The following is an 11,674-nucleotide window of genomic DNA, read 5'->3' as shown; positions in this document are numbered from 1 at the left end:
AATGCTTACGGAGCATTACAATTTTTAAAAAAATTATTATTATGATTTTTTTTTTCCATAACAAAAATCTGTACTAAACCCGCGGATCGGATGTAATTAAGCTTAGAAAATAGCAGGTAAGAACTTTCTTTCCTTCCAGCACCTCCATGCCCGGAGCGGGGACAGCAGCGCGCCCAGCCCTGGAATAAAGGGGAGCCGAGGAGAGCAGTTTGCCCTTCAGTGCTCCCTCCCTCCTGCGCTGCTCGGGAGGCACAGCCCGGACGGACACAGCCCGCCACAGCCTGCAGGAGGGAGCAGGAGGGAGGGCTTGCTTTTTTTTTTTTTTTTTTTTTTTTTTTTTCCTTCTTCTTTCCATTTTTCCCCTTCACCTGCGCTATCCAGGATGAACGCGGGCGCAGCGCGGGGCCGAGTGGAGATTTGCTAAGGATGGGATTTTAATTCTTTCTCTCCGGCCGAAGCTGTCTCTCCGCCGCCGCCGCAGCCGCCGGGATATCCTGCCTCGCTCCGCCGCTGCGCAGCGCGGAGCCCTCCACCCGCCCCGCTCCCCACCGCGCAGAGCCCCCCCCGCCCAGCCCCCGGCCGGCCCCCGCCCCCCCGCCCGGAGCGGCACCACCACAACAAAAAAGCCCCGCCGGGGGCCGCCTGCCTGCGCCGGGGCTGTGCCGGCGCCCCATGAGCGCCGGGCGAACAGGTGCCGAGTGACCCGGGCGGCCCCGGCCCGGCTCGGCCCGGCCCGGCTCGGCTCGGGGGTGCCGCGTGCACGCGGTGCCGGGGGGACGATGGAGAGCGGCGACCGGGACATGTACCGGCAGTTCCAGGACTGGTGCCTCCGGACTTACGGGGACTCGGGCAAAACCAAGACGGTGACCCGTAAAAAATACGAGCGGATCGTCCAGCTGCTGAACGGCTCCGAGTCGAGCTCCACGGATAACGCCAAATTCAAATTCTGGGTCAAATCTAAAGGCTTCCAGCTCGGCGACTCGGACGAGGTCAGTGGTGGTGCTGGAGGAGGGAAGCAAGTGCTGTACGTGCCAGTCAAAACCACGGTTAGTAGAGAATCGTCTTCTTGTTCTATGTCGGCCGCCGCAGCCCGCTCCGGGAGCGGGGGGAGCCGCAGCCACAGTTGGCTCCTTCCTCCCTCTCCCCCGAGTCATCATCACCATGTCGCGCCCGCCTGTCACATCCCCACCGCCGCGCTCTTTGTGGGCCCGAGCGAGCGATCACGCGCGGAACACACCCGCCGGTCCCCGCAGCCGCTCTCGTCGCCGCCGTCGCCCCCCGTCCCCCCCGGCCGCTGCGGAGCGGAGCGGCGGTGGTTCGGGGAGGGCCATTGTCCCGCCGCCCGCCCGGCCATTGTGCCCGGCCTCGGGCACCACCGATGCGCGGGGCAGGCGCCGTGCACGGCTCGGCCGGGGCTTTCCCCGGGATGTCTGTAGCGGAGAGGGGGGAGGGAGGGAGAGGGGGGGTCGTCTTTTTTTTTTTTTTTTTTTTTTTTTTTTTTTTTTTTTTTTAATTTATTGTTAGACCGCAGCCCTCGGAACGGCGAGCAGCGGGAGCGTGCGCCTGGCCGCCTACGGTGCTAGGAGCCGCGGCGGGGAGAGGATGCTCAACAAAGGGAGATGGGGTTCCGCATGACCAAATGGTGTCTCTCGGTGCTCTGGTCGGGATTGCGCGATGCTCGCAGCCACACAGCCTGCGCTCGGCCGCTGCCAGCCCCCGGCGGGATGCGGGGCCGCAGAGCGGGGCGCGGGGCTGACAGCGGGAGAGCTATTATGTTGGCTGGTGGCAGCAGCTACAGATTTTCCTATGTAAGAAGATGGGAACGGTTGGCTACAAGTAGGTTTTGCCTATTGAACTCTCTTAACGTCTCGTTATTCTGACTTCTTACACTCCGGGTCACGCAAGCTAAGCTTCTTTTGTCTATGTGCGGGGCGGAGGGCGGAGGGGGGGGCGGCTGCGAAAGGAAACCCGGCAATTAAAAATATCCCTGCCCGGGCACCGGCGTGGCCGAGCGCCGTTCGTTCGCCGGTTCGGTGGCAGCCCGGCGGCGGTGGGCGGCGCGGCCAACGGGGCTCCGTGGAAGCGTTCTGGGTCTGGCCGTGACGTAGCTGCCGGGGAGGGAAGGAGCCCGGGCATCCCTTGGCAGCATCGCCCGCTGGCTGCGGGGAGGCCGAGGTGGGAGATTCGTCGTCGGGAGTTCATAAATACGAAGATTGAAAGAGAAGGGGAAGCACCGGAGGGAGTCTGATCCCTCTCGGTGGCTTCCGTGCGCTGCCGCGTTCTAGGCGTGCCTATGGAGCCGGGCGCTGGGCCATCCCCTTTGGTCTGCCGGGGGATTGGCTGCTAACCTCACCCCCCAGCAGGTGCCACAGACAAAATGCAATTTGCAATGAAATTTGACAACAAGTAGAATGAAAAGTTGTCCACAACCGAAGTCTCAATTTAGGTTGCTATTTTTTAATATCTCTTCTGCTTAACAGTAATAACGATTTTGGAGAGTCAGCAAGCAAGATCTTTTATTCCTAAGACCATTCTTTACCACAGAGAGTTCAAAGATATAAGCAGTCATATTTTTGAGAGTAAAATTGTACTGACTGCCCTACTAAACAAAAAGGCTATCCTACATTCTACAACTCAGAGTGTAAAAATGAAGGGCTTACCTAGGCTTCTGACACACAAGATTCAGATGATCAGCTTGTATATTTTCTTTCACTTTTGCCTGTCCATGGGAGCATGGAGCATCCACCTCGCATTCCTTCTTCTATTTTATTTGCAGGTCAAATTCTCTCTTTTTTTTTTCTTTTTTTTTTTTCCCTTCAGCTATCTTACTAAGAGGTTGAGCACCTCTTACTAAGAGGGCTCACCTTTGTTCATTTGGAGGATCACACCCTCAACATTGGGGCATATCCCTATAAATGCATATACGCGTACTGATACTTGTATGGAAATAACTACCTCAGAATCACAGAATCTTTTTGAGTTGGAAGGGCCCCTTAAAGGTCACGTAGTCCAACTCCCCTCCAATAAACAGGAACACATACAGCTCGATCAGGTTGCTTAGAGCCTGTTTCAGCCTTCCTTGGCTGTCCTCAGGAATGGGGCATCCACAACCTCTCTGGCAGACCTAGTGCCTCATTATCCTTATTGTAAAAAATGTCTTCCTTATATACAATCTAAATCTCTCCTGTTTTAGTTTGAAACCATTTCCGCTTGTCCTATCACCACAGACCCTGCTAAAGAGTCTGTCCCCTTCCTTCTTATTGCCTCCCTTTAGATACTGAAAGGCTGCTCTCAAGTCTCCCCGGAGCCTTCTCTTCTCCAGGCTGAACAGCCCCAGCCTGTCCTCATAGGGGAGGTTCTCCACCCCTTGGATTATTTGTGTGGCTCTCCTCTAGATGAGCTCCAAAGATCCTCCTGTACGGCAGACTCCATGTCTGGATGCAGTACTCCAGAAGAGGCCTTACCAGCACAGAGTAGAGAGGCAGGATCATCTCCCTCACCCTGCTGGCCATGCTTCTTTTTATAGACATTGATCAGATACCCTCTCTGTCTTCTTTTCTCATGGCTGAACAGACCCAGGTCACTCAGCCTTTCCTTTTTGATGCGGCCCAGGATACGGTTGTCTTTCTGTGCTGTGAGGGCACACTGTTGGCTCATTTCCAGCTTCCCACCTACCAGTACTCCCAAGTCCTTTTTGGCAGGGCTGTGCTCCATCCTTACATCCCCCAGCTTGTACTCATACTAGGGGTTGCTACAACCCAGGTGCAAAACCTTAGACTTGCATTTGTTGAGTCTGATATTCACTTGGGCCCACATCTCAAGCCTGTCTAGGTCTCTCTGGATGGCATCCCATCCCATAGGCATGTTGAACACACTTCACGGTTGGCATCACCTGCAAACTTGCTGAGGGTGCACTCGATCCCACTGTCAACATAACTGATGAAGATATTAAAGAGCATGAGACTCAGTACTGATCCCTGAGGGACAACATTTGTCCCCAGTCCCCCTCTAGACATTGAGCCATTGACCACCACTCTACAGGTATGATCTCACAACCAGTTCCTCGTTCATCAGTCCACACATCATATCCGTATCTTTCCAATCCAGAGAGAAAGATGTTAAAGATGTGTCAGAGGCCTTCCTGAAGTCCAGATAGATGACATCAGTAGCTTTTCCCTTCTCCATTGATGGAGTTACCCTATCATAAAAAGCAACAGGGTTGGTCAGGGAGTGCCTGCCCTTGGTGAAGCCATGCTGGTTATCCATATCACCTCCCTCTCTTCCATGTGCCTTAGCAGAGCTTCCAAGAGGATCTGCTCCATGATCTTCCATGGCACTGAGGTGAGGCTGACAGGTCAGTAGTTTCCAGGCTCATCCTTTCTACCCTTCTTAAAAATGAAATTGATATTGCTTTATTTCCAGGCACCAGGGACTCCAGCTGGCTGCCATGACTTTTCAAATATAGTTGGAATAGTTAAGTAACCAAGCAGGCATCATAATAAAAGCAAGGAAGGAAAGTTAGCATGACATATCCTTTAGGAATTTCAGAATATTTGCATGTTAATTAAACAAGGACATACAAACCCTTATAGAAAAGGACTTGCATTTAGGAAAAAAAATCCTCCTTTCTTCTGCTATCCAGGACTAATCCATTGTCCAACATAAGAGACCACACTCAGCACTCTTACACAACAGACAGCTCTGAGAAATAAGTGCCTCCTAAAACCATGGAACCAGTGTTAGTGCCCACCCACACAAGACAGAGGAGGTGTTTATGCAGACCTGTGGTGTAGCAGATCTTTGTGTGAGGTGCTGGCTGTGTCCAGAGCAGGGCTGCAGCCCCTGTCCCACTGGTATGTCTTCCATTGGTGTGCACAGGGTGGGATTTCACCCAGCCAGAAATGACATGTACAGGAGGAAAAATGGAGTTTTCACTGGACAGTAATTGTTGGTAAGCCTTTAAAGCCCATTCTCTCTTTCCTTTGACTCTTACGAATTATTTAAGAGTTTATCAATTTACAATAATTTAGAGACATCCCTATTTTATTTTTTTCATACCTTTTTTATTGTGTACAGTTGTGTTTGTTCAGAGAGAGCCGCAAACGGAAACAGATCCCCAAACTGTGACTCCCTCCCTCATCCTCTCCCTCTTCTGTGCATCACTTGATCTCACCATAGGTAAAAGCAATTTCAATTTAATATTAATCACTACTGGCAGCACAAGCACTCCCCCTGCAATAACAGGATGGATGAAATTACGAGTTGGACTCTAAAGTCACAAGCTGGTCAAAAACAAGAAAATAATATTGAAATACTTTGCTAGGAATTATTCTCTCCTTGAAGCTTTAAGATTTGCTGCTCAGCTTTGCTGTCAGCCAGAGAGATTTGCTCCTGATGGTGCTGTAATCCACTGCTGCTGGTAATTAGACATCATTACTGCTGCGTTAAAGGGAAAGAGAGAAGGAGAGAGGACAGGCTGGGGCTAATTAACTACTTGATTCTAATGAAAGAAAGAGAGCCTGATAGCAACTGGGAGGTTGCACCGGAACAGGCTGGATGTACAACACAGGCTTAATTGAAGCAAGGGTATCTTGTAGCCTCACAGTAGCTGGGCTTGGTGTACTTACATATTCTGCGGACATGAGCAGGCTAGGATTTATTCTGCTGTTTCCTCCTCTGGTTGGGAAGAAGCTCCGAATCACAGGCTCGCCTTAAATACCAAGTTTAAGCACGCCAGCAAAGAGAATGGATGGTTGATTATGTGTTGGCTTCATCTATTTTCACATTTGGACTCCTCAAAAGCAACAGGAACCGATCAATTTTTGAATGTTCACATCCCTCTGTGGCCTAGGAGATGCACTGTTGGTCACCAAGCAACAACAGCCCCTGCAAAACAGCCATTTTAGGTCTAGAGTGGGACAGCACACAGTGCAGCATTTGTATCTGCAACTTGGCGAACATCTTGCTTTGCTACTTTTCTGATTGCTGCTATTATCATCCTGTATTTTCTTTCATTAGGCCCAGGTTGTGCTTTATGAGAACAGTGAGATGATGCCTGGCTCAGGCAACACTGCATGCACGTGCTGAGCCAACAAATATGCCAAATGCCTGGCAGATATTGCTATCAGATTTTAATGGGTGGTGCTCCCAAACATAAGGATGTGTGGAATTAATACTACTAGTATAGCATCTTACCAAACTGTATACATGACTTTTATGGTTAATTTTTTTTTTTTTTTTTTTTTTTTTTGCATGTTTTCTGCATAGTTCTCTACCTAGAATTATACATTGATCTGCGACTGGAAAAAAAAAAAAAAAAAAAAAGTAACTTCTCTTTCTCTTGTTTTGCATCTTCCATAGACATAAATATGAGTCCTAAGGTCAGTATTGATGCACAGATAAGTTACAAAATAATGGCCCAACCAGGTTCTAAGCAGAACTTATCTTCAAAATAGAATGGCCTAAAATGATTGAGATACAATTCTGACACAGAATACACAGTGTATTAGTAAACTAGTAGAATATAACCTCAAATGCCAGGTCCAGATTGTTTTTATGCCATTTTTACTTTGGAATGATTCCATAGACTTCAACAAAATCCCATGCTTAATGTACATTTTTTCCTGTGTCTTCTTCTATTATTTTCCAGTAATAGGCCATATAGAATGGCCTTTCATTCAGAAACCACATTTTGTCCAGCGGGACCTGGCACCTCCTGGACTGTCATGAGCAGAACAGTGAGGCCCAACACACACAGGGCTGTGCTACTGAATCTGATTACAGGATTTAGGGCTTACAAATTATAGGCCAGTCAGGTCTGTGGAGCAGGGTGTATCCCAGCCCACCTCGTGCTCAGTTGGTGATGAGGGACAGTGATGGGCACATGAGTTTACGGTTCATTTGATTTTACATAAATTAGTTTTCTTATGAATGATATTGTAACAGAAACAGACCACAGTATAGAATAGCTATGTGTCAAAATATGGTGCTTTAAATTATCTTCTGTTTTAAAATGTGCTTAGCATTTGGGGGAATTTTACAGCAATCTGAAAATACAGATTTGCTTTGCTGAATTTCTCTCTGGTATTTTAGCCATCAGTATCAAAAAGAAAGAAAAGGGCTCGTCAAACATGTATTGTAGCTCTGCAGTCTACTGAACTGCTAACACATACCAGGAGTTAGTGCCACAGAAAGGTGACGCTGAGAGTGAGTTGTGATTTATCCCAGGGTACGTTTCCACAGTAGTTTACAGTCCTATTAAATGCACTTTCTGGGCTCAGCAGCCGTATTCAAGCCCTGCCGCATCCGTCTCATTTTCCTGACAGCCACACTTTTCCTGTTCAGGTCTCCAGAGCTCCTCAGTTACCCATGCCTTCCATCCTGCCATTCTCAGGCCTCCCTACGGGCTCTGTGAGGAGGGAGGCTGGTGAATCAGACGGGTAGTGCTGGAAAATGGTCCTAGCAGATGGAACAAAACCGGTTTATACTTGGCAACTCTTGATGTAGGCATTCAGCTCAGTGTTCCTGAATTAAGAGAATAACTCTGTCCTGAAACTGAAAAATGTTAGAGGCCATATGTAAGATGCTATTTCCACGTGTGTGTGTGACAGAGGTAATGGAAGAGGAGGATTTGAGATTTTGTAGTAAAAACGTTGAGCTAGAATTTTCCAAAGAGCCAAAGAGAGTCAGTTTTTGAAGGAGGAATCATTTAAAGTGCTCCTTCTGTAATACTAGTAAATACGAGGTAGCAAGGTGTTTCTGTAGTTACACAGCTATAAGATCAGTAAGAAATGTAAGAAGGCATTTGCTAGTAAGTCATACCTGGAATGAGGAGATACGTACCAGTACAACCAATTGGTAATTTGCCTAATTTTTAAATGGTGATAATTTGAAAACAAAATACCTAATTTTTGGGGTGTTCACCATTGTTCTTGTTCAGTGCTCTAGACAGGAAGGAGATGCAATTCATGTAGAGAGAGCACTCCCCATGAGCAGGGAAGAAGGCCCATGCTGGACAGTGCCTGAGTTAACAATTCAAATTTAATTTTACACTACAGAAATACATAAAAATTGGCTGTTGTCAAACCCTAAGTTTTGGTCTGCTGTTCAAAGGAGGCAACTATCAGCTTTGCTTTTGGTCTAAACGAAGCTATTTGGATCCTGGTATTTCCCAGCACACATGACACAGCTGTTGAGAGCTTGCTGGTAACGAAGGAAGATAACAAGCAGGGCAAATGTTGAACAGAGATATAAATGAGATTGGTGTGGAGAAAGATCATGACATAGCATGCCAGGAAACATGGATCTCCAGGAAGACCCTATTAGATTCTGCAACTTTCCATGTAACACAAAGTACAGGAATAATTTACTCTTTGTTGCATAGGTGACCCTGATCAACAAGGTTCCAAAATGAACTTCACAGAACATAAAAGATGCTTTGATCTTGAATATGTCATTTTAGATCCATCAGAGGCCTCCTTGGCTTTAAAAAACTCAAGGGATGATACTAGCTGGTGCATGGAAGTTGCTGCCCTACAGCAGCAATGAATGAGATTCCTGAAGCTTTCTTAAATTGCCTTTTTGTTCTGCTTAAGCAGATGAAACTCGCAGCCCCACATTTCCACCAGCAAGGTATTTTTAATGGCTTATGAACATAAAATACCTAGGTAGACTAGAAAGACTTGCTACAAGCTATAGCATTGGACATTTTTCTGGATGCAATGGACTTCCTCAGAGATTATAACTTTAAGCATAAACAGTTGTCCAGGTTTCTAACTGCTTATTCAATAACTGCAAACCTCAAAGCCTGACAATTACTCTATGCATGTTACTACGTGATTAAAGCTAGTTGCTGACAGTGAATGGTAGGATCTGAACCACTTACTTGCATTTGTGGATACTCCTCAATTTAACAGGTTATTGGTAGTGAACTTTTTACATAATAAATCTAATCTATGGAAGCCTTGACCTCAAATAAAGACTTTTTTTTTTTTTTTTTTTTTTTTCCCAGAAATATGTATTCTGTAACAGGTTGGAAGGACAGTTTTTATTAAATGATCCACTGGAGCTCAAGACAAAAGTCATTCCGCTTTTTTGACTTGAGAAGTTGTAATTAGGTTCCACTAGGAAATGAGAGGTTATATGTCTTTATATTGCCAGTAAGGTCTGCGTGTCTGAAATTTCTGTTAGTTTTTTTACTCCTGAGTTTTTAACACAATGACAGATGGATACTTTAATATTTTGACTGTACTTCAAAAAAGAAAAGAAAAAAAAAAGCGATGAGGCCACTTGTACTTAAATAACATATTGCTCTAGCTCACCATACCAGTTTTACATGAATAAGTGTTGGAATTGTTCTCATTGTCGCCTATGGACTTACATGTGGACTACGAGCAATATGCCAAATGGATTTTGTACAGAACTTTTGTTCAAGGCTGATCCAGAGCTGACGGAGCTGCCATTAAATTGTGACCTATCAGTAGGTAGGATAAAGCAGAACTGTATTGATACATGAGAAATCAGACTTTTGAATGATGAGTAACCTGAGCTAACAGAAGATGAATAATTATACAACTATTTGGTACATCAAGAGAAGAACAGCTAAAGTATGGCCTGAGATTTTAGCAGACAAGGAAGACAATCAAAGAGGATAAAAAGGTTTCACAAAACTTAATTTTTCTGTGCTTATTTTCTCTGTTATGGGTAATGAGGAAATACGTTTTCTTGGTTTACATTTTTCAGATGATGAAACTGAAAAATTATCATACACAGAGGAACAAAGAAAAAGGTGATGGTGAATTGATATATTAAATTGCAGTAAATCACCAGGGCACTGAACACTGAAGAACTCAAGAATGAAGTAACCAAAATATTATTAAAATACATCACTTGCCACTACATGCAGTGATAATACTGGAGGGTAGTCAAAATGTATTGGAAAGAGAAGAGAGGTGGTAGAAATAACAGACCTCTGAACCATATTTCAACACTAGAAAAACAATCAATAAGAAAATCATTAATAGAAGAGCTGTTATGTGTCAATATTAACCGTACCTGGTTGATGCAACTAGTTTAGATTTTGTAAGGTTAATTACATTCCTCTTATCTGTCATATTCAGAGGTAATTTTCAGGTGAAAATTTGGTTCTGTCTTCCTGCTGAAATGAAAACAGTCTGGTATTGGCTTTACTAAAGTTAGGTTGAAAATCTGTGATGACAACTTAAAGTGGTGAAAAGTTGGAAAACTTTTTTAGAAAGTGACAGAGCAGTACAAATGTAGTTCAGTGTGCACACATGCACATAGATAGATACTAAGAGTACTGATAGAACCCAGACAAAGAGGTTTCAACATCAAATGGAGATAGAAATTAATTAGATTAAGAAAGTTAAGGAAGAGTCAGGAAAGAGAATAGAAATAATACCATAACAAAGGACAAAAGAAGAAATTATGGCAGGCAGTTCCCCCCAGACCATTGCCAGGTAATTTACATCTCATGCCACTGTGGTACTAGCTTTTTGAAAACAACAAAAGATTTCACTCTTTTCAATCACATTGAAAATGTACAGATTTATCATAACATCTCAAGGGAAATATTTAGGAATAATTTTGAACAAATCTATGCATGCATATCATAAATAAGTATACCATTAGAAAAGTATGGAGAATTATATGGAAAACTTATTCTTCTCATTAAATAAATGATATGCCCTTGCCTTTAGTAACACATCTAGTGTATTTATCTCAACACTAAAAGGCCAAGATATATGAAAGTTCCAGGGAAAGTATCTAAGATAATTAAACAAAAGGGGCACTTCCAAATGAAACACATTTGAATCGGCCATACCACAGATGAGATTTAAGAGAAAATGCACAATGGAAAAGAGATCTGCAAAATGGTAGAGAAAAACTGAGAGAAATGGTGTGGTGTAAAGACTGATGAACAGCAGAAAGAAAATTCAGCAGGCGCCCTTTTTAATCCCATTCCATCCTCTGAGACTCATTTGACAACTATGTTAATAGGCAAATTCAAAGTTAGGCCATTGTTTCATAACCTTAGTGTTGGGGATGAAAGTCTGCATTGCATCCCTAGGAGAAACTTTAACTGATTCAGCAGAAGCCTCTTCCAAGGAGTTTACAAGACAGTGATAGTTCTGTGGCTCTTATAAGAATTCTTTATTTCAGTTCAGCTATCCTGGCTGGAGCAGAATAGGACAAGGTGACGTTTCAGTCCTTCCTTCCCTGTTTCCTTGGAAGTGTTGACATGCTGATGGCACTCCACCTGTGTCACCTGGAGGCAGGCAGTAGCTCTCTGTGTGTTTTCCCACAGAGCACTCCAGTCTATGTAGTCAAGACGAGGAAGGAGTCATAGGGTGCGGTGGAAACCCAGCATCTTCCCACATCCTTCTCCTTTGTGCTGAAATTTGCTATTGCTGGCAGTCTTAACCATCATGCTCTGGCTTCATGTTCCATAAATGGATTAGCAAGATTTTGGTATGTTTTCTTATGTTGGTTGAGGCTAACAGAGGAAAATAATTTGGTCATTAGTGCACAATGCAGTGTGATGTGTTGTATTTTGTTAAAGGATTTATTTGTTTACTTGTTAATTACTGAGCTCTGAAACATCTTTTACTGAATCCCTTGGAGACTGGGACTGGATGGTTTGTTGGTCAGCTTG

The 11,674-nt window shown here is 45.0% G+C and overlaps 1 protein-coding gene across 4 annotated transcripts in view; it reads left to right on the top strand.

Moving 5' to 3' along the window:
* Window positions 1–729: 729 nt before the first annotated feature.
* Window positions 730–11,674, top strand: part of NOL4 (nucleolar protein 4) — a 186,038-nt gene continuing 175,093 nt past the window's right edge. The window contains exon 1 of one of the 4 annotated variants that reach the window (XM_052704404.1): window positions 730–989. In XM_052704404.1, coding sequence (XP_052560364.1) covers window positions 780–989 — 210 coding nt within the window. In that variant the 5' untranslated portion in view covers window positions 730–779. Of the gene's footprint in view, window positions 1,047–1,642; window positions 1,837–11,674 lie in introns of those variants that run through there. The other 3 variants (XM_052704402.1, XM_052704405.1, XM_052704406.1) reach the window with 3 other exon arrangements.

Source organism: Tympanuchus pallidicinctus, unplaced genomic scaffold (assembly GCF_026119805.1).
Source record: "Tympanuchus pallidicinctus isolate F22 unplaced genomic scaffold, pur_lepc_1.0 scaffold5, whole genome shotgun sequence".
Taxonomy (NCBI): domain Eukaryota; kingdom Metazoa; phylum Chordata; class Aves; order Galliformes; family Phasianidae; genus Tympanuchus; species Tympanuchus pallidicinctus.
This window is presented reverse-complemented; position numbering and strand designations above follow the sequence as displayed.